The sequence below is a fragment of the Dasypus novemcinctus genome, chromosome 20 (assembly GCF_030445035.2).
Source record: "Dasypus novemcinctus isolate mDasNov1 chromosome 20, mDasNov1.1.hap2, whole genome shotgun sequence".
Classification (NCBI taxonomy): domain Eukaryota; kingdom Metazoa; phylum Chordata; class Mammalia; order Cingulata; family Dasypodidae; genus Dasypus; species Dasypus novemcinctus.
The window spans coordinates 7,378,044-7,398,398 of NC_080692.1; the positions used below are offsets into that span (position 1 = coordinate 7,378,044).

The 20,355-nt window shown below is 45.0% G+C and overlaps 1 protein-coding gene across 6 annotated transcripts in view; it reads right to left on the reverse strand.

Annotated features, from left to right (window-relative positions):
* CAMK1D (calcium/calmodulin dependent protein kinase ID) overlaps positions 1-20,355 on the reverse strand; it is a 384,708-nt gene that overhangs the window by 129,114 nt on the left and 235,239 nt on the right. For all 6 annotated transcript variants that reach the window (XM_058282400.1, XM_058282401.2, XM_058282398.2 and 3 more), the window contains exon 3: positions 17,532-17,606. In XM_058282400.1, coding sequence (XP_058138383.1) covers positions 17,532-17,606 — 75 coding nt within the window. The remainder of the gene's footprint in view (positions 1-17,531; positions 17,607-20,355) is intronic.

The following is a 20,355-nucleotide window of genomic DNA, read 5'->3' on the forward strand; positions in this document are numbered from 1 at the left end:
GGAGAAACAGGTTATGAACGGGCGGGCTTTGTTCGGTGAATGAGTACACATATACCCAGTTAACAGAGATTAAGCTGTTTTACAGGGGAGGGGTGGGCGGGAGGAGAGACCCGAGGGAGCTGTTAGAGCTGGTTGCTGGGGAAAACGCCTAAGGAAACCACGGTCACCTCAGGGCGGTCAGCACCTCGAGCCTTCCAGCTGAATCCAAGCAGCAGGAAGCCGAAGGCACTGGGGGAGAGCCAAGTCCCCTCTCCTAAAGCGTTACATGGGACTGCTAAGAAGGGAACTTAGCACCTCCTTCCTCCTGAGCATAAACAGGCTTCTGAAAAAAAATCTAAGAGCACATAGCTCATGTGAGACGGCCGAGGAGAAGCTAAGGCTGGAAGGTTCTGGAAATTCAGTTCTAGGCTTTTCAAGGATCAGCCCCACTTCACCGACTAAAGGAGTCACGGGGAGCTTTCAACACTACCGTGGCAGGAAAACAGGTGAAACTAAAGCACCAAGTTGTACGGAGTCACTTGTCATAGTCTTGAACTCTTTCCCTTCGGTGAAGTCTTCTCTGGGCAGCTAAAGAGAAGTCGGTAGGAGCAGAAACCTTTCTGGGTGCTGCTCCTGCATTAATGCTACTTTAGCTCAATAAACCATCACAATCACCACCACCCCAAGAAAAAGAAGTTAGAAGAAAGTTAAAGAAAAAGCAAAAACTAAAAAGAAGTTAGTGGGTGGTGACTGGTTTGCACTTATCCTGACTTCCACAGACTTTTTTTCCAGGATGAAAGCATAATTGAGTTGCCCGATGCTATCACTCTAGGGTTTCACCGTTCACACCAAAGAGAAGCTTTGCCAATTGCCCAAAAAGGTGGAGCCACAAACCACCCATTCCTCTGGGGGCCAGGAGAGACCTCAGATGTGGGAGGAACCAAGAGTCCCTGAAAAGCTACTTTCTGAGTAGGGCCCGAATTAAAATGACATTTCATTCAGCATTATTAACCCCCTACTGGTTTTTGTCCTGTCCATTTCTAGTAGGCAGGGATCATTTGTTTACAACACATTTTAACACTTAGGTGAGAGACCTGCACCTATAGGTTATTAATCAATTCTATTTATGGCCATTCTTAGAGTCTGTTGATCATGAAAACTGAAACACACTGTCCTTGGCTGTATGAGCCAGAACCTTCTTGAGATACTGTGAGAGAAGAACAGGGTATAAACTGGCAGGAAAGAACAGTTCGTGGTAGCCATATGGCTCTAAATGGGAAAGCCAGCCTTCCTAGGTACTGCAGCCCCCATCAACACTGCCCTCGTTTTCATTTATCTCCAGAAGTGCAAGAAGTAGTCTTTAATTTCAGTTAATGACTTTCTTACTTGCATTATGGCAAATGTTACTTCCTATTCTAGCAACATGGGCACACCCACTGTTTGGGGAAGTATACACACGTATGTCTTTGGTTTGGTTGAGTGATCTGACCATGAGAGAATATCATTTTGTGGAGATTAAGGCCCATTTGTAACCATCCACCAACCAGTTCACCCTACAATAAAATCAGAAGCTCATCAACTAACAACGCTTCCACAATCAAATATTAGTTACGTGAATTAAACAGCATTTCAAGATTGAGAGTCTTTCATCTACAACAAATGCAAAACCCAAAAAGAGAGAGATGTAAACATTTCTGAGACACAACGCAGGAGGTGGCATGCTAAAAGGCACTTTGCTAAAACATACTGGGTGATATATTTTTCTGACTGTAGAATCAATCAATTCTGGAGAATGGTTGCTCTTGAATCAAAGTAAATTGCTCAGTGAGATAATTGATGACCCAAATCATTACGGGCTCAGGAGGAAGGGGGATATTAAAAACGATTGTGCAATGAAAATGTGCCACTTTAGAGTCCTATTTAGGGTACGAGGCTATGCACCACTGTACCTCCCTCACACTTTCATCCTTATATTTACAAAGAGAGATTTAGGTTCTGATTGTGCTGGCCAAATGAATTTGCTTGTCCTATTGATTGTTGAGTCTCTCTGCTGCAAGAATTATTGGTCATAGCACGATAAATATTCATTGAGGCTGGTGGTAAAAGATCCAATCTGCTGGAGGAAATCAAGGTTCTCATCGATCTGGTAAGCAACTGATAATTGAGTCTTAAAACCCAGGGAATAAGTGCAAATGGGTCTCTTTCTTTTAAGATGTTAAATAAACACGGTGTTTTAGTTTGCCAAGGGGCTGCTGATGCGAAGAGCCAGAAATGGGTTGGCTTTTATAATGGGAAATGTATTTGGGTGAAAGCTTACTGTTCTGAGGCTGTGAAATGTCCATATTAAGACATCATCAAGGATGCTTTCTCACCAAAGCCAGCTACCGTTGATGCTGGGGTCCTGCCACGTGGCAAAGCAAGATGGCGGCCAACATCTGTCCTCCCCTCCAGAATCGACCGACTTGCAGAGCTCAGCTGTGGACAACCAGAGATAGGGATCCTCTCTCAGCCTCATCTACTTCCCTTTCTTCCCAGGTTCAGCCGTGAGCTGTCAGGCATCTGGCTCACCTCTCCCTGGGCCTCAGCTCCTTAAGCCCCCCGGGACTTCTGTTGTCTTGCAATCTTCTCTCTCACCTGGCAGGGTCAATACAACATGGCGGCTCCCTTTTCCTGTGTGTGTGTCTGGTTATATCAGACTCAGCAAGAGGCGGAGATTCACCCTGTGTCCCGCCTCACTGACGCAGTCCAACTGAAAGGGTCTAGCACCCACAGGAATGGATTAGGTTACAATCTTTCTTTGTGGGGGATTCATAAAAGAATTTCAAACTGCTACACATTGTAAAAAGGAATTTTAAATAGTACAAAAGGGTATACAGTGAGAAATAGGCTTTCTTCCCACTCAAAACACCCAATCTTGCCTCCAAGAATCAACCTCTAACACCTCTATTTTCCTCCTGTCACTTCTTATATATATAACCACACATGTGTATCTTCAGCCTTGTTTAACAACATGAATAACAAGACAGTCCACACAAAGCCATGCAGGTGCTTGTTCATTAACATCCCACTTTTAGCACATACAAACTGACCTCACAAAGGGCGTGCTATTCCCAGGTGAGAATGTCTAACTGAGAATGTATAAACAACGTAACTTCCAAATAGGTTGAACTGAGCATCCACAAAGTTTATCGTGCAACTACTTCTGTTTGGATTTGCACTTGTGCATTCTGTGGGTCTTAACTGTAGTCAGTGTGACTCTAATCCAGAAGAAGGTGCTTCTTTTTCATCTCAGTGAGTGTACCAGCTCTTTGGGCCATAAGTGGCTGTAGCTGGGAGATGATGGAACAAAGTAAGGTACACCTGAAGGACAGAAGCAGGCTGGGGGAGTCCTACCTAATCCTTGTCATCTCCTGCAAGAGTTGCCTGAAGAGTCTAAATTCCCAATTCCTGTCCACTCCACTGTTCTGAAAGTGCGAGGTTATACATTTCTGGGGAAAAGCTGGTCCTTAATCTTTCAAGCTCTGCTTTCCAGAGTAAAAACTGCCACTCTCTCCTTCCATCAAGCCCAGAATGATTGAGAAGAAAGAGACAGTGAATCACCAGGGAGAAGGCCCTGGGGTTACTTTTCTGAATAAAAACATCCATAATTTAGTGGCTGGGGAACTATTCCTGGAAATAGATAATGAATAACTCAGACTTTTTAGAAGATGCCCGGGTCAACTTACTATTTGTTAATAAGCAAGTTGCACTTCCGGAGGAGGCAGATAATGTACCAAAGTTTTATTACTGTTGCTACTGCATCCAAGTCTCCCAAATGCTTGGGGCAGACAGACCTTCAGGCACCGAGTCCTGGCAAAAGAAGCTAAAATGCAGTGCATGTGCACGTAGGGTTTCCAAATGGTCCTAACACATAATCTGCATGGAAAGTCTCAGGCCTGGAGCAGGGGAGTTAGTAATGACTGACTTTAGATAATCTTTGGAAGACAGCTTAAGTCTTTGGGAGCCCTTGAAAAACATCACTCAGTTTAGATCATGCTAGAATCTCTGAGAGCAGCTACTTCACTCTCACTTCTACCTGGAAACATATTGTATATCATATTAGTTATTATATTACAATTAATATTAATATAACATCTTAATCGACTTTATAGTAACCACCTTGGATAAATGTTGGCCTCTTTTATATGGTAAGGGGTAACCAATTCCAGTTTAGTGACATTTCCAGAGTTCAAAGAACACCAAAAATTGAATAAACAAACAAAAGACACGATGACTAAAAAAAGCTTTGACCAACCCATGACATATTCTAAATATATTCTTTTCATTATAAGGGTGACACCTGGAGATGCATACTATGTCAAGAAGGTCACAGATTGAAGTGTGACCACAGGAACCTATTTATTTTGATTTTCAAAATAAGCAATGATTTAAAAACTATTTTAGGGGAAGTGAACGTGGCTCAACTGATAGAGCATCTGCCTACCACATGGAGGGTCCAGGGTTCAAATCCCAGGACCTCCTGACCCATGTGGAGCTGGCCCTTGCACAGTGCTGCCACGCATAAAGAGTGCCATGCCACGCAGGGGTGCCCCTGCATAGGGGTGTCCCACATGCAAGGAGTGCCCTGGAAGGAAAGCCACCCTACATGAAAAAAGCGCAGCCTGCCCAGGAGTGGCGCGGCACACACGGAGAGGTGGCGCAACAAGATGACACAACAAAAAAGAGACACAGTTTCCCAGCGCCACCTGACAATGCAAGGAGATGCAGAAAAACATAGTGAATGGACACAGAGGGCAGACAATGGGGGGGAAGGGGAGAGAAAGAAAGAAATCTTAAAAAAAAAAGGTAAAAACTATTTTAGAATAATCCCATTATTTCCATGTTTTTGGTATATAGACACATGAATAAATACTCTTCTACTCAGGAATGTCTTTAAACAATTTTCAGAAAGCTCCTTTGAGGATTCCTTACCAAAGGTTTGCCACCTAATGTAGCCGGAGCTTTTCCTCCAAAGAATTTGACATAAATTCACAAGAAATATCCTGGTTGGGGCAACTTCAGTGAACTTCCTTCTCAAATGTGGTTCACCCCAGTTTCTCTTCCTTCCCAGCCCATCTGACCCTACAGGGTGCAGCCGGAGGTCACCAATCACCGAAAGCCTTTGCCCACCAACTGCTCCACTCTTGCAGGGAGAACGATGGTTTCTGAGAACTCTACGACATGAGAAAACACCGAAAGCTGCTGCTGAGGCCCTGAGAACTTGCTCAGCAGCGAGGAGATGGGTGATGATCGTGCACCCCACCACCCCCCAGACCAGAAATCCCCTTACTCCACTGCTCCCCTTAATCCCTCAGGGCTCCCTTCACCTGTCCCCCGGCAGGCAGTGCCACAATCTGTGGGCAATGCAGACCTGCAGAGCGCCCTCCTGCCCACACGACGAGTGAAAACCCACCTTCAGCTGCCACGAAATGTTTGTCTCACTTGCTTAGTCACCAGGGGTGTGAACTGATGGTTACGGGAGAGGTGACAGAAAGAAAGGTATTGTGTCGAATAAGAGTTGTTGCCGGGAGATTAGGTTTATTTGGGGGTGTTCTGCCAAAATAAATAAATAAATAAAAACACCTTGATTCCTAAATTCATTTACTTAATAATCATTTATTGTGGGCCTTTTAGGTACCAGGCTTCAAGCTAAAACCTGAGAACCAACAGCGACCCCATTCTCCAGGAGCTCCTCGTTAGAGAAGAAGACAAATAACAGATGCAAGCCAAAGCAGTGAGACAGAATGACGGACAGGACACAGCGGAACCGCCCAGGAGAACTGGTTCATCCCTAGACAGAGGGGAAGGCTAGGAGGGACACGGGCAGCTCACCTGCATGACTTATTGTCCAACCAGCCTGTCTGAAGAGTAAAGGGGACCTTAAAATGAATAAAACCATATAATGTTTGAACTACTTATTTACAGACAAGTGGTTTTACCACACTGGTAGATCTATGGAAAGAATTTTATTTAATAACTCTTTTCCAAAATAGGATTACAGCCAAAAAATTAAAATGACATAACTCCATGTGTGTGAAAGAAAAAAAAAAATTAACTTCTCTCCATTGATTATCCGAATATTAGGAAATAACATAAGCAGAATAATTATTCTTGGCACATATACACATATTTTAATAAATTTTTTAGTCCTATCTTGTCTCTAGATCCATTTCATTTTTTCCAAAATGGATTTATTATTTTAAAATTTTTCATGAAATTGCCAACAGTTTTCTTCAAAGTTGCATGTTATGATTATTAAATTTGAAATTGTGGACACCTTCAATTGACTCTTCTTTACTGACCATAACATTTTTGGTTCTAATTTCATTTATTTTATGTGTGCCTTGATTTTTCAAAATATATTATATATATATATAACTTTACTTTAAAGATGTTTTAGGTTACAGAACAGTTACATTGAAAGCATAAGGGATTCCCATATACCCTCCCGCTCGTCTGCCCACATCTTCCTTAATGAATAACATCTTAAAATTGTGTAGTATATTTGTTATAATTGATGAATAAATATTGAAGCACCGCTACTAACAAAAGTCTACAGTTCACATTTTGGTTTACACTTAATTCCAATGCCCTAAAAGTGCCCTATATTCTACCTATTATTCCCTCATCCTCCCCTCAGAACCTCTAGTAACCACTATCGTTATAACAATATTACATGTTCTTCCATTACTACAATATCAGTAAGTTTACTTTGTCCACGGTTGCATTCCCCTTTATGTTTGTTCATTCCTCAACTCTGAGGATTCTGGGATGGTGATGACCGCTCTGCCTCAGATCTTACGGGCTTAGATCTTATGGGGCAGAAGGAAGGAACAGTTTTGCTTGCAGTTGTAAACAGTCTCTGTTTTTTGGGATGGGGGTTGTCCATCATCATCATTTTGTTAGTTCTCCTGGACGAACCCAATGATCTGCAGAGTAGGTGTTGGCTGCAACTCTGCTGAGATTCAGAGCTCAACCAGCATATGAACAGACGAAAGATTTAAGTCTCTGAGACATATACTTAATGGGGTATAGTGCTAATTATACCTCAAATAAAAGGGTAGAAGAATCATTTGTAGAAATTAAAATTAGTCTAACTGTCCATTTGGGAAATAGGTTGTGATATATTCCAAGGTAAGGCTCATTGATGGGGTGCTGATTTCAAGGGGTTGTGTGCCTTTCATTAGTATCCACACAGCTCTAGTGCCCTCAGGAGCACCCTTATTTGAGGCTGTGTTCACAGGGGCAGTTTCTGAGATCTCCTGAGACATGCATAAGTATAACCTCTGGAATGACATCCCAACTCATTTTGAAGTCTTTTTTGCCACAAAAACTCTTTTGTATTTAATATTTCCCCTTTTGGTCAAGGTCTTTTTCCAAACATATTGCTAGTTGGCCCTTGGTAATAATCCCTCAGTGCCAGAGAGGCTCATCCCCAGGAGTCATGTCCCATGCCGGGGGGAAAGCAGTGCATTTATTTGTTGAGTTTGGCTTAGGGAGAGGCCACATTTGAGTAACAAGGAGGATTTCAGGAGGTAACTCTTAAGCTACAGTTATTATTAGGCTAAGTTCCAATAAGGTTCATAGTCACGTGCATTAATATTGAGGGCTTGACATATTGGTCTATTTTCATTATTAGGCACTGCCTGTGTACTGAAGAGATTCTTGCCTCTCTACTGAGAACAAAGCAGGACATCCTAGGATAAGTGTTCAATATTTTGCTGTTTACTGTGTGGGTCTCCACCCACTGAGATAACAACCTTTGACAAGATGAACACACTCATATTCCACAGAAGCGCGTCTCAGGTGCACCCTTCCCCACGCATCCCCCACCACCGACACCGTGCCCCAGGGACTCTGCCCTGCCGTATTTGTCAAAAGCACATTCCCACAGTTGTATTTTGAACCACAGACTTCCACCTCCCCAGAGCTCCTTCCTCCAGCCCTGTCCCCCAGTTCCACGGATAGTCCAAGTCACCCCCGCAACCTGCTCACCCGCATACCCCAGCACCGTCAACTCCACACGTATCCCTGCACTACCATCACCCCCTTCCACGGCCAAACTACCCCCTTCCAGAAGGAGCATCCGCTCACCACTCTCTGCACCCTTCTGTCTCCTGGAAACCTACCTTCCAGACACTAACTCTGTGAGTCTGCTCAGTATGTTTTCAGTGACCATAACATTTTTAACCTGGAAAACTCTCCAGAGTGCTGCAATACCTGGTAAACTCAAAGCCAATCCTGCTGACCAGATGAATTCTCAGTTCCAAATGTTTAATCAAAGTATGTAACTATTTCAGCCCATGTATTTGTTAAAGCTACTGCCATTTTGCTACCTCTCTTAGACAAACATTTTTAAAGGACAAACGTCATGAAATAAATTGTCTCTGTCAATGGTTGAGTGTTTCTCCAAATTTGGATGTTGCAAAATAATCGGCCTTCCTAATTCACTCCATGGCAGTACACGTACAAAATTATCCAATAAAAAATAGGAGGGCCACAAAGTCTCTGCCCTAGATTGAGTTATTCCAAAGCACATTTATAGCATTTCCAAACCCTCATACAGCATTTGAGCTCTCATCATTCAGTTTTGCTCAGTTTCTTTCTTCCTTTTGTGGGGGATGCATTTCAAATTTTGTTTTCCATAACGTCAATGTGCTAAAAACTTCAGAGGCTGACGTTTTTGGCGCTCAAGTTGGGAAATACTTTGAAGAACAATTTCCAACTGTTTTTTGGCCAATGCAGCCAAAATTGGAAGAATCTGTTAGCAAAGACATTTGACACCATTTTAGGGCACGTAAATTGATTTGCAAATCCCTTAAAGGCTCCAACAGTTCCAATACCCAGTTGATGGAGCATGTGGAAGGAGAGCTGAGTGGGGCTGAGATTGGAGACCACCTACTTTCCAGCAGCTCCAGCCCACGCAGCGGTGTGACTTCTCCCAGCAGGGCCCAACAGCCCCAACACAGGAGCGGCGGGTACAGGCTATTGGATGGAGGCCGGGTTTTGCAGCTACAGGGGGAATGCAGCAGGAAAAGAAGGGAGGATGCTGGAAGAGAGTGATGGTAGGATGCTGCAAGAAGTGCAGGCCAGAGGAACCGAGGCTGGTCACAGGACTTGGAGGAGAAGGGTGGGGGCAGAACCCTGCGAGCCTGACACCAGAGCCTTCCACGTATTTACGGGTGTGCCCAGGGGTCAGGAACTGGCAGAAAGGAGGAAGGCTGGCTGGTAAGGAATGTTACAACAAGATGTAAGATGTATAATCTGGAGATGACAAAGGGGAAGCTAGCAGAACTCTAAATGCCTGCTTGAAACCGGGTACGAGAAAAGTCTCTATAATCCCAGCCATCCCCCTTCCCACTCCTGTCAACTATCAAATTTCAGATTTTTCATCAGAGCTGCCGACCAGCATTATCACCAACATGCTTTACTTATAAAGCTCGGTAGATTCAAAGACATGCAACCTGGTTTCAGAAATATCACAGGAAATGGAAAGATTTAGCTGGCAAACACAGAACACCTAACAGCTGGATTTCTAACATCTACGTCTGTCTCATGGAAATTTACACTGATGAAACTGTCAGCAGAGGAAACGAAGGACCAAGATGTTTAGACACGAGACCTCGGGCTCACCTAGAGCCAACAGACAGACAAACAGACAACCACAACAAACCCCTCCACCTCGCAGACAGATCCAGAGAGGCTGAGCTGTCCTGGAATCCACTCTCAACAACGCCCCAGCACTTTGTCCACTGTACAACGTTTCCAAATTAATTCCTTAATTAAACCTTGTGACATCTCTCCCAAACCTCTTTTCAGATGCCTGACAAAATTTCCCACGTTGGAAAATGAGGGGGTTTATACCTCATTGCCTTAACTTTTCCCATAAAATGACCTCAGGAAAACTGTGTGGATTTCCAAGATTGTTACAAAGGGTCAGTGACTCCCTCAAAAGGACCTTCGAAGACCCTACTCACAAAGGAGTCCACACCTCAACAAAAGCATCTTCAAGGAGGCTATTTACAATGGGCCCACACCCACGGGAGCACAGATTAAGACTTGAACATGGCTTCGGGGGGGACACATTTCAGTTCCAACTGGCCCCTTGTTCAAAAAGCAGGAGAGCTTTAGCCTCTGTCCTACTGTCTCTCTCAGTCCGTCAGGGTGTTTTTTGTCTACAATTTAATGTCGCCGCACCCTTGGTCAGGGGAGTGCCTACCCTCAGGGGCATTTGGCTTGAGATGGGCGCACACTCAGGGCCTGGCGCGTACGCCGTCGTCCAACAGGCCCTCGCTTACTAAACACAAAAGCAAAGGTGGAATTGTGAAGAGTCTTGAGGCGGTGACCACTGAGCATTAAGCCTCAGGGGTGGGAGCACAGAACCCTGGGTCACCACCCATGGGGCCTGCCCTGGCCACGTGGCAAATCCCATCTCTCCCTCATCGGCTAACATCACCAGACACATAGTTGGCGCTCCATAAATGTTTGCTGAGTAAATGAAAGGATGATCATGATGATGCTCAATGACCAGCAGAGATACAAAACGTTTCAGAATTTCAAGGGAGAGCAAAGCCACTGTTGGCCGGGGCCCCTGGTAGCTGGCATTTTGGGGAAGAGCAGTCACAGCCTACAATGACTGCTTTCTGGGAAGGGCCCTCGGGGTGCTCTGGCGTCCCAGGAAGGTGGGGGAGACCCCATGGATGGGGGCACAGGAGTTGGCCAGAGGGACATGCTGGGTGGAGGGGCTGTGCTAAAGGCAGAAGATAGGCGCTGAGGAGGAGCCCAGTCCCACGCGGTGCTCTAAAAGAAAAGAGAGCATGGAGATGCCTGAGAAGAACAGAAAGAACATTCTAGAAACTGAGAAGGAGAGAGAGAAAACCTGAGGTAGGCATGGAGGCACTGCACCTGCAGGCCATGAGGAAATTGCTTTGGTGTAGTTGCTCCTCTTACAAGTCTCAAGTTTTTATCTACTAGGGAAGTCCATGATGATGCCTTCTGCATTTTTTAAAAAATTTTACAAGCCCTAATTGGCTGACTTTTGGGTTTTGCCTGTATCCTTAAACCAAGAAAATATTTGTACAGTATATAAACGGGTAACCTCTGAAATTAATCCTTTACATTCTAAGCATTACTATGCTCTTTATGTATTTTTATAAATTCTCAAGTTTGTGTACTAGTGATCAGATATAATTTACCAAAAATTTTACAACTACTCATAAAGTATATGGGAGTTTTAAATTGTACATATTATAAAGAACTCCTGAGTATTTAATGAAAAATGTTATATTTCATTCAAGTGGGATAAAATGGGAAAGATGATTTTTTAAAAGTATTTAGAAAATTTTAGGTAAAAAATAATTGTATTAAAAGTATGATTGTATATTGGCAATTTCATATGGTTGAACCTATGAAGACTGGTTCATGATTATATAAGGACCTTGGCGTTTTGTTCTGTTTTTACCTTCTTAACATTCTAAATCCTTCATATCTCTGAAGGTTTTTATAATGGCAGAAAAAAATAACAAAGCCTCTTCAGCAATGAGCCTGGAGGAGGAGAAAGCGGCAGCAGCCAGAAGAACCACGTTTGCCTCTGGGGCATCTCAGCCATATGACCCACCGAGGTGTCCCAGAGTGCCACACCAGCCCCACTGAGCCCCCAGGGGACAAAACCCCTCGGACTGAGCTCCTCAGAGAATGAACCCCCACAGAATAACCCCGAGAGAATGAGCCCACACACCAAGCTTACAGACTGAACCCCACAGACTAAACCCCAAAGACTGAACCCACACACTGAACCCCCAGACTGAACCCCACAGACTGAACCCACAGACTGAACCCCATAGACTAAACCCCAAAGACTGAACCCACACACTGAACCCCCAGACTGAACCCCACACACTGAACCCACACACTGAACCCCATAGACTAAACCCCAAAGACTGAACCCACAGACTGAACCCCACAGACTGAACCCCCAGACTGAACCCCACAGACTGACCCCACAGACCCCATAGCCTGAGCCCCTCGGGCAATGACTCTCCCCCAGACTGAGCCCCTCAAGCTCCCCTAGCCATTCTGCCAGGAGGCCAGCTCCACCCAGCCCAGCACATGCCCTGAGCGACTCCGATGCCCCCCCCACGCCCGGGGTCTCCCCCACCTTCCCAGGGATCCCGAAGCACCCTGCAGAGCCCTCCCAGAAGGCAGCGGCTGTGGGCTGTATCACGCCTCCACAAAAACAAGCCCTCCTGGGGAGAACACTCCCGCCTTGTGTCCCCCACCCCTCCACCCACCCCATAAATCACCAGACCCACCAGCGTGCAGTTAGTGTCGTGGTGAACAAAGATAAGATTCTGGTCATTTATATGTAAATATATGAAGGTGTCATATTCAGAAACACGCTCTGCTTCATTATTATGCTTGGCTACTTTCAAAAGACTTTCTATTGGGAGTAATAATTTGTGTTCTAATTAAAACGGTTTCTGGGAACACAGTGAATGAATTATGAAGACAATATCCACATGAAAGCTAACACTGGCAAACCCATAAGCAGGGAACTGTTCAGACTGCTTCCTGCATGAGCCAGTGGAGTAGATAAACCATATTTTCTCTTGGAAGCTGCACAGATTTTCATGTCTCTGAGTATTCAGGAACGAAATTAATATTCTTTAAAGAATATGTGTTTAATCGTAGGTTTTCCAAGCTCAGCAGGTAACTAGTTGGGCGTATCTTTACGCTATCAGGGAATGAAGGAAATATTAGAAATACTGGAAATATTTGTATTTCACATGGATTAAGCACAACGCACCCCAAGTCCCAATATCAGTACATGGAATTCATCCCTTAAGAATCATTTAAGAAAGAAACATGGTGATTGCTGTGAAGGAAGTGAGACTGCTCTACTGATTTCTTGCAATAGTATTTGTTAAAAACTTTTTTTTACAAGCCACTACAAAATACAAAGCATTTTCTAGGGAGCTCTGCTTTCAGAACTTATTGAATCATAACAGCATTTTTCCAGGTAAACCAATTATTAGCGTAAACAGTGCCTACAAGTTTTTTCCCTAGAAAATGTCATTGGTCTCTGGAGGAGGCTGTGCATCACAGGGCCTCAAGAGGATGCCGGCCACCGCTGGCCCGGGCAAGTTCTCCCACCTCTCTGTTCAGGCCCTTCCCGTGAAACGGGGAGAGAGGCAGCTCCTGAATTTGTGGTGAGGATGACCTGCGTGAATACACATGCACAGGCTCCTTTCTTACGTCATCATGCTACCTGAATAAATATTATTAAGGGGACGTCGTGTGATGGCCGGTGGTGACGGGAGCTGCGACTTTACACGGGGAGCTGGGGACTATCTCTTTGGAAAGGCGACACTGGGCAGACATAGAAGGGAAGGCGCTCCCAGCAGCAGACGGGCAGGTGCAGGGGTCACTGGGGGAAAAGGCTTGCTGTGTCCGAGGGACAGCCAGTGTGGCTGCAGCTGAATGAATGGGTGAGAGAGAAGCAGAAGGTAAGGTCAGAGAGGTGGCGGCCAGCTGGCGGCCGGAGGCCTTGGGAGGACGCTGTCCTCACTCCGAGCTGGGAGGCCGTGGGACTTGCCACCAGAGGCGTGGAGGGGCTGGCTCGGCTGCAGGGAAGGAGCCGCGGAGGGCGGTGAGGTTGGCAGGGGAGGACAGGTTTTAGACAGGTGGTGGCTTGCTCCAGCAGGGGAGACGAGAAGCGGCTGGATTCTCGCTACGTGCTGAAGTTGGGAGGATCTGCCCATAGCTGGGCTGGTCGGGTGCAAGAGACAAAGAGGAGCCCAGGACCACTGGCCGGTTTTCAGCCCGAGTACCTGCAGGGAGGGAGTCGCCACTGCCGAGATGAGACAGACAGCTGCAGCAGCAGGCTGTGTGGGCAATCCAGGAGTTTATTAGGGATCTGATAAGTGAGAGATGGCTATTACACAACCAGGTGGAGTGCTGCAGAAGGCAGTTGGAGCTGACAGCCTAGAGTTAAGGGCTGACAACATAAATCTGGAGTTACTTACATTCAGAAATTGAAGTCTTGCCACAAAGAGAATTATAATTCAATGGCAGAGATAAGCGCTTTCTTAAAAAAAAAATTCTTTCTGACATGCCGCTTGCATTGTACCAGCCTCACACTGTTTTGCTTTCTAAGTTGCTATAGACGTAGAAGGGAGGAGTTGAGGGCTACCCTTTTTCATCTCCAAATGGATGCACTGGTATTCCATAAGCAAAGTCAGATGGGAAATAAACTCTAAACAGGCTGACACTTCCTCTGTCACATATCTATCTACATGTCCTACTGACCTCGCCCTGTCTAAGGAAGAATGTCCAAAAAAAATAGCCTTCTGAAAAAAGAAGACATTTGTCCAAAGACCCAAATAAAATTTAAATACAGACCTCGATAAACAATGAAGCCTACTGTGCTGCAGCCTCACAAAAACAAATATGCTACAATATTCGAGACTCGAAATAGCAATTAGGTAAGTAATAAAATTAGAGGGTTGGGCCTCCTCTGTTATTTCTGAGCAACTGTGGCTTGAGATGATGATGTTGCCTAGGAAACCAAAAACCTCCCAGGCACAAATATTGTGAAATACAGTCCCCCAAAATAATGTGTTCTAGAGCCTCCCCAACTATTTAGAAATCAAGGACTTTCTATGCCTTAAAAAAAAAAAAAAAAAAAAAACCCACACAAACTCACACTCACAGGCAAACTTTCCACTAGCCCAGAAAATACTGGGGGCTCAGGGACAAGATCCACTGACACCTGCCAAACAAAAACAAAAGGACAACAAGCACCACCACCACCACAAAACTCGCCAAGTCCTCAGGCCAAACAAATATTTCAGCAGTAGGATTATACTTTGATACACAAATATTTTCTATCACCGACTTCTTTTTTCTGCTATTGCTTTAAAAATATCTCTCTAGTACAGATAATGATGGAGAAGAGGAACAATTAAGAGAGTGGTGAGTTTGAATTTTCAAAATATCTGTCAGAACACGTTTTAAAGAAATATAATTATGACATCAAAATATATTTAATGTTTAAGACCTAAACTATCAAAGATTTGTCAAACAGAAGCCTTGGAGGGACCAACTAGGGTTATGAGAACATGTAGATTCCATGATTGTTTACATAGAAAATACTAAGAAATCCACATTGATTAGAACTAATCAATGAATTTAGCAAGGTCACAAGTTAATGTACAAAAATCCATGGTATTTTCATATACTACAGCAAGCAACTAGAAAAAATGAAATGAAAATAAAAATCCATTTAGGGAAACGGACTTTGGCCCAGTGGTTAGGGCGTCCGTCTACCATATGGGAGGTCCGCGGTTCAAACCCCGGGCCTCCTTGACCCGTGTGGAGCTGGCCATGCACAGCGCTGATGCGCGCAAGGAGTGCCGTGCCACGCAAGGGTGTCCCCCGCGTGGGGGAGCCCCACGCGCAAGGAGTGCGCCTGTGAGGAAAGCCGTCCAGCGTGAAAAGAAAGAGCAGCCTGCCCAGGAATGGCGCCGCCCACACTTCCCGTGCCTCTGACAACAACAGAAGCGGACAAAGAAACAAGACGCAGCAAATAGACACCAAGAACAGACAACCGGGGCGGGGGGGGGGGGGGGGGGAGGATTAAATAAATAAATAAATCTTTTTTTAAAAAAAAAAAAGGGAAATATTTTTTTAAAAAATCCATTTAGTGTGTTTCTGGTTGTATGCAAGACAGTTGAGTGCTGTTAGGCTAAAATATGACTTACTGTTTTTATTTAGAGATTAAGTACAGTTAAAAGAGATGTGAATGGCTGCCAAGTTGATAAGGGGCAGATTGTGATGGTTAAGTACATGAGACAACTTGGCCAGGTGATGGTGTCCAGTTGTTGGGTCAAGCAAGTTCTTGCCTGATTGTTATTGTACGACATTTCATGGACTTGAATCTTCAGTGAGTTGATCGCATCTATGGCTGACCGCATCTACGATCAACTGAGATTGTTTTCAACAATGAGAGACATAGTATCCAAACAGCTGAAGGCTTTGAAAGGAGAACTGATGCCTTCAGCAGTGGGAAGGGAGGATTTCCAGCTCTACTTCAACCAGGGTCTCGGGGGAATCCATGAGAACCTTCATCGGAGTTCCCGGCTTGTGGCCTGCCCTACAGAATCTGAACCTGCCCATGCCCAGAGTCGCGTGAGACAATCTTTATAAAACTCTCATGATATTTACAGATCTATCTCCTGTCGGTTCTACCTCCCTAGAGAACCCTGACTAATACAGTGACATAACAGAAGCATAAAGAATGAGCAAGGTCTGAGGCTCAGGAACTGAGGAGTTAGTGGGAACCCAAGCAGCCGAAAACAGCTGACGCTGACAGTCTCGCGGCGGAGTACAACGTCCAACTCTGTAAACTCGCGCATAAGCCTCCAGTTTCAACACTATAAATTATTTATACAAAAAATCCATAACCCCCTAAACCAATTTTAATGGTAATGAAGGATTAAATAAATGCATCGATGAACACTTCTTTGCATCCTAGCATGATCCCAAGTAAATGTGTTGTTTAAACATTTATAAGGAGAAAAAGAATACATGAAAAATACATTGTTAGCTTAAATATCAATTCTTCTAAATACCTCTAGCAATCCGGAGTCTGAAAACTATTAATAATAAATTTTAAGTACATATTCTGATTCAACAAAAACACTCTTCAGTCTTTAAGCTCAATAATAGAGTGTTCCAGAATTTATTGACTCAGGGTAACAGCAAAAGCTTAACATTCTTATGCAGTTTCCCCTCACTGTATTTTAATAAATTTAGTCCTGGGATACTCCTAGGAATTATATCATTTAGAGTGAGGCATTTATGTGAGTAGGGAGGATAATTTCATGCTAAATTTTGAAAAACACATGTTCAAGTTAACTCTCTGACTATTGAGCTTTTTTATCTCGTTCCTCTTCTGGCAATCTCCAGAAATTACTAGTATGTGGAAATAATCTAATGGGGTGATACTGTTACAGCCTCACTCCAATTATACGTCTCTTACATCTGGCCTGAATTCCCATTTGAGTCACATGTGCACTTGTCGTCCAGAGCGAGACCCCAGAAGCCACAGCTAGGAATGTCTGCTTGCCTCTCCCCGCATCCCTGGATGCACAGACAAGGGTGGGAGTTTCATTTAAAGAGGAGGGCAGAGGGTATGTCCTTCCAAGGGCCCAGTGGCGTGCTTTCAGGACGCAGCACTTGGCCCTCGCACTGAGTATGGATATCCTGCAACAGCGATGGTCAGGGCTGCAGGCTTTTGATCCAGCCCAGCAGCTGCAAACCAGACCAGAGAGGCCGATGGACCTCTGGACTCCACCACGGCCTCTGGAGGGACACACCCTTCTCCCACAGCTCCCATCACTGCCCTTCGTCGTTCCTACCCCACCACATCGGTTTACTTCACCGCCTGGCTTCTTTGGGCGTTGAGTTTGCTACCCCTTGGACTGCACTCATCCATTAACCAAGGTACTTACAGCTGCATGACCAAGTACAGGTGGTTGGGGCTTTCGTAAATGTCCTCCAGGGCGACGATGTTTTCATGCTTAATCCTAAAAGAAAACACATACACAATAGTAAGCACAACTAGACAGGGAAACTTTACAAAACACAGGTCTCACAGAAAATGTTAGAAGACAGGACCCAAACTCTGTAACATTGTCTTGTAACAATCTTGGCCCCAAACATTCCCCAGACCCATTTACCGATATCTCTCCTAGACCCTCCACTCCCCTTCATTCCCACCCAGTTCGTCTACTCTACAGTTTAGCATTTTGGGATTACCTACTGCCCACGTATATTCCGGCATCTACATATTAATTCACATAAATCTCAGGACCAGAACAGCCACCAACGCCCTCTCCCTTATCTCCAGCTGCCAAAACCCTAGGATCTTGCAGGACCCAACTCCAACGGCCAAGCCCCCATCAGAATTTAATCGCTCCCTCTTCCCGTAGCCTCCCATGCTCGTCAGTCCCCCGTGACAGGCTGTGTGCTTGGGGGACACGGTCTCGTTCCCCAGTGCAGGCGAAGGAAAGTGAGACCAGCCCCTCATCGGCGACGAGATGTCACCACCAACACCGGATGCCAGGTCAGTACCCCCCCCACACCAGACCAGCGCTAGCCACAGCGTGCTCTTCCAACGGGCAGCACCAGCATCTCCTGGGAGCTGGAGAGAAGGAAATGCAGATTCCCAGGCGCCCTGTCAAGCCATCAAATCTGTGAGGGAACCGGTGTCTCAGCAAGAGCTCCAGATGATCTGTGGGCACCAGCTCTCTGAGGACTCCTGTCTGAGGCCGGTCCTTCTCTACCTTCAGTGTGCCAAAGAAGTGCCTGGGGATCTTACAACCAAGCAGGGGGCCTGGGTGGGCCTGAGAATGAGCATCTCTAACCAGCGTCGGGAGGCGCTGCGGCTCCTGGCCTGGGGACCACACGCAGTGGCAGAGCCCTCCATCCAGGAGCAAGGGGGGAACACACAGCCTCGTGCCAGCCCCTGGAACGACCACTTCAGAGCGGGTTCTGCTGGGAACCCAAGGCCTGGTATTTGTTCCACGACGTTGGCGAGAAGAATTATTTCATCGCGCAGTGAGCTAATTAGCTCTTCCCACAATCCTTTCACTGAAATGACTGCTGCGCAATTGAAAGGCAAGCACTTACTGTGCCGCTTTCTGCGAGCCCTGAGAGCAGGGGCCATGTGTTATTCATTTTGTTCCCCGCGTATGCCTAACACGGATCTGCTTAATAAATGTTTGCTGGCCAAATGAATGGCGTTTAAAGGTTGTTGCCACAGAACAGCAAGAAGTAACATTATTTAGTTAGGAGAAAATGGATGCAGTTTTCCTAAGCAGGAGATGTCTTCCCCTCAAAAAGAAGTTCACAAGGTGGAACAAATGAGAATGTTCTTTTCCCTTTGAACAGAAGTTGAAAGAATAGAACAAAATAATTAAGAGCGGCCATTTAAAAACAAAATTCTACAGCTCTTATTAGTAAACGCAGTTGTTTGTAGGAGCTTAAGTGATAGGAAAGATACTAAATTCACATTTCCCTTGGTATCAGTGCTTACAGCCTACTTATTTATATATCAGCAATATATGAACCAAGTAGCTACACTTCATAGAATACCAAGAGAGATCAGTTAAAGTTGGGATTGCTGAAACCTAGAACTCTAAAACATTATCATTACTGGACATACCTGAAAGAATTCATCCACACAAAGTATATAGTGTATGGACTTTCCCATTTTAAAAATTTCTAAAATTGTCAAGGGGATCAATTGTATGGGCAAAATTACCACTTCCTTTCAGTCAAGTTAATTGGAAAGGGTGTGGAGAAGGGCTTAGTCTTTTAGGAAGATGAGAAGGATGGGGTTACATGTTGAGTTGCCAAGAAAAAATGCAAGGTGCCCAGTTAAATTTGAATTTTAGATAATGAACACTTTGTATAGTATAAGTACATCCTAAATACATCATCATGTTTATCTGAAATCCAAATTTAACTGGGCACCCTGTGTTTTTATAGGCTAAATCTGGCAAACCTCGTTACATGAATCATGGTCAATCAGCCGCTAAACTGGGCTTGGAAATTTGCACGTGCGATCCTCAGTCCTTGCTGCCCTTGGAATGCAAGCATTAAAACAGATTGACTATGACCTACATAGAAAGCACCAGCCTGGCCAAACTGGGACTCTTACAAATTAAGAATATGATTTCCTTCTGTGACAGTTTGAATTTTGTGAATCCCAGAAAAGAATGCTCTTGAACTAATCCATTCCTGGGGGGGGGGGGGGGAGGTTGATTGCATTAAATTCAGTTAAGGGTTCTTTGATTAGATCACTTGAGTAGATCACTTTAGAGCTTTTGATTAGACTATGTCAGTGAGGTGTGACCAAGGCTGGGTCTCCACCCTCTTGCTGGGTTTTATATAAACTGGGAACACAGAGAGAAAGACACACACACAGAAAAGGGAGCTCCACCATTTTGACCCAGCCATGTGAGAGAGAGGACTCCAGGTTAGCCTACAGCTGCAGAAATACAGAAGCCCTGAGAGGCTCAAGACGATGAGGTCCAGGCAGAGATGCCTGTCCACCCACAGATGAGCTCCAGGAGAATGTAGACCCGCCATCTTGCCTCACCATGTGGCAAGACTCCAGGATCTGCCGGCAGCCAACATTTGATGAGAAAGCATCTCTGATGCCTTGATTTGGACATTTCACAGCCATGGAACTGTAAGTTTTCAACCCAAACAAATCCCCTTTATAAAAGCCAACCCATTTCTGGTATTTTTGCACAGACAGCCTCTGGC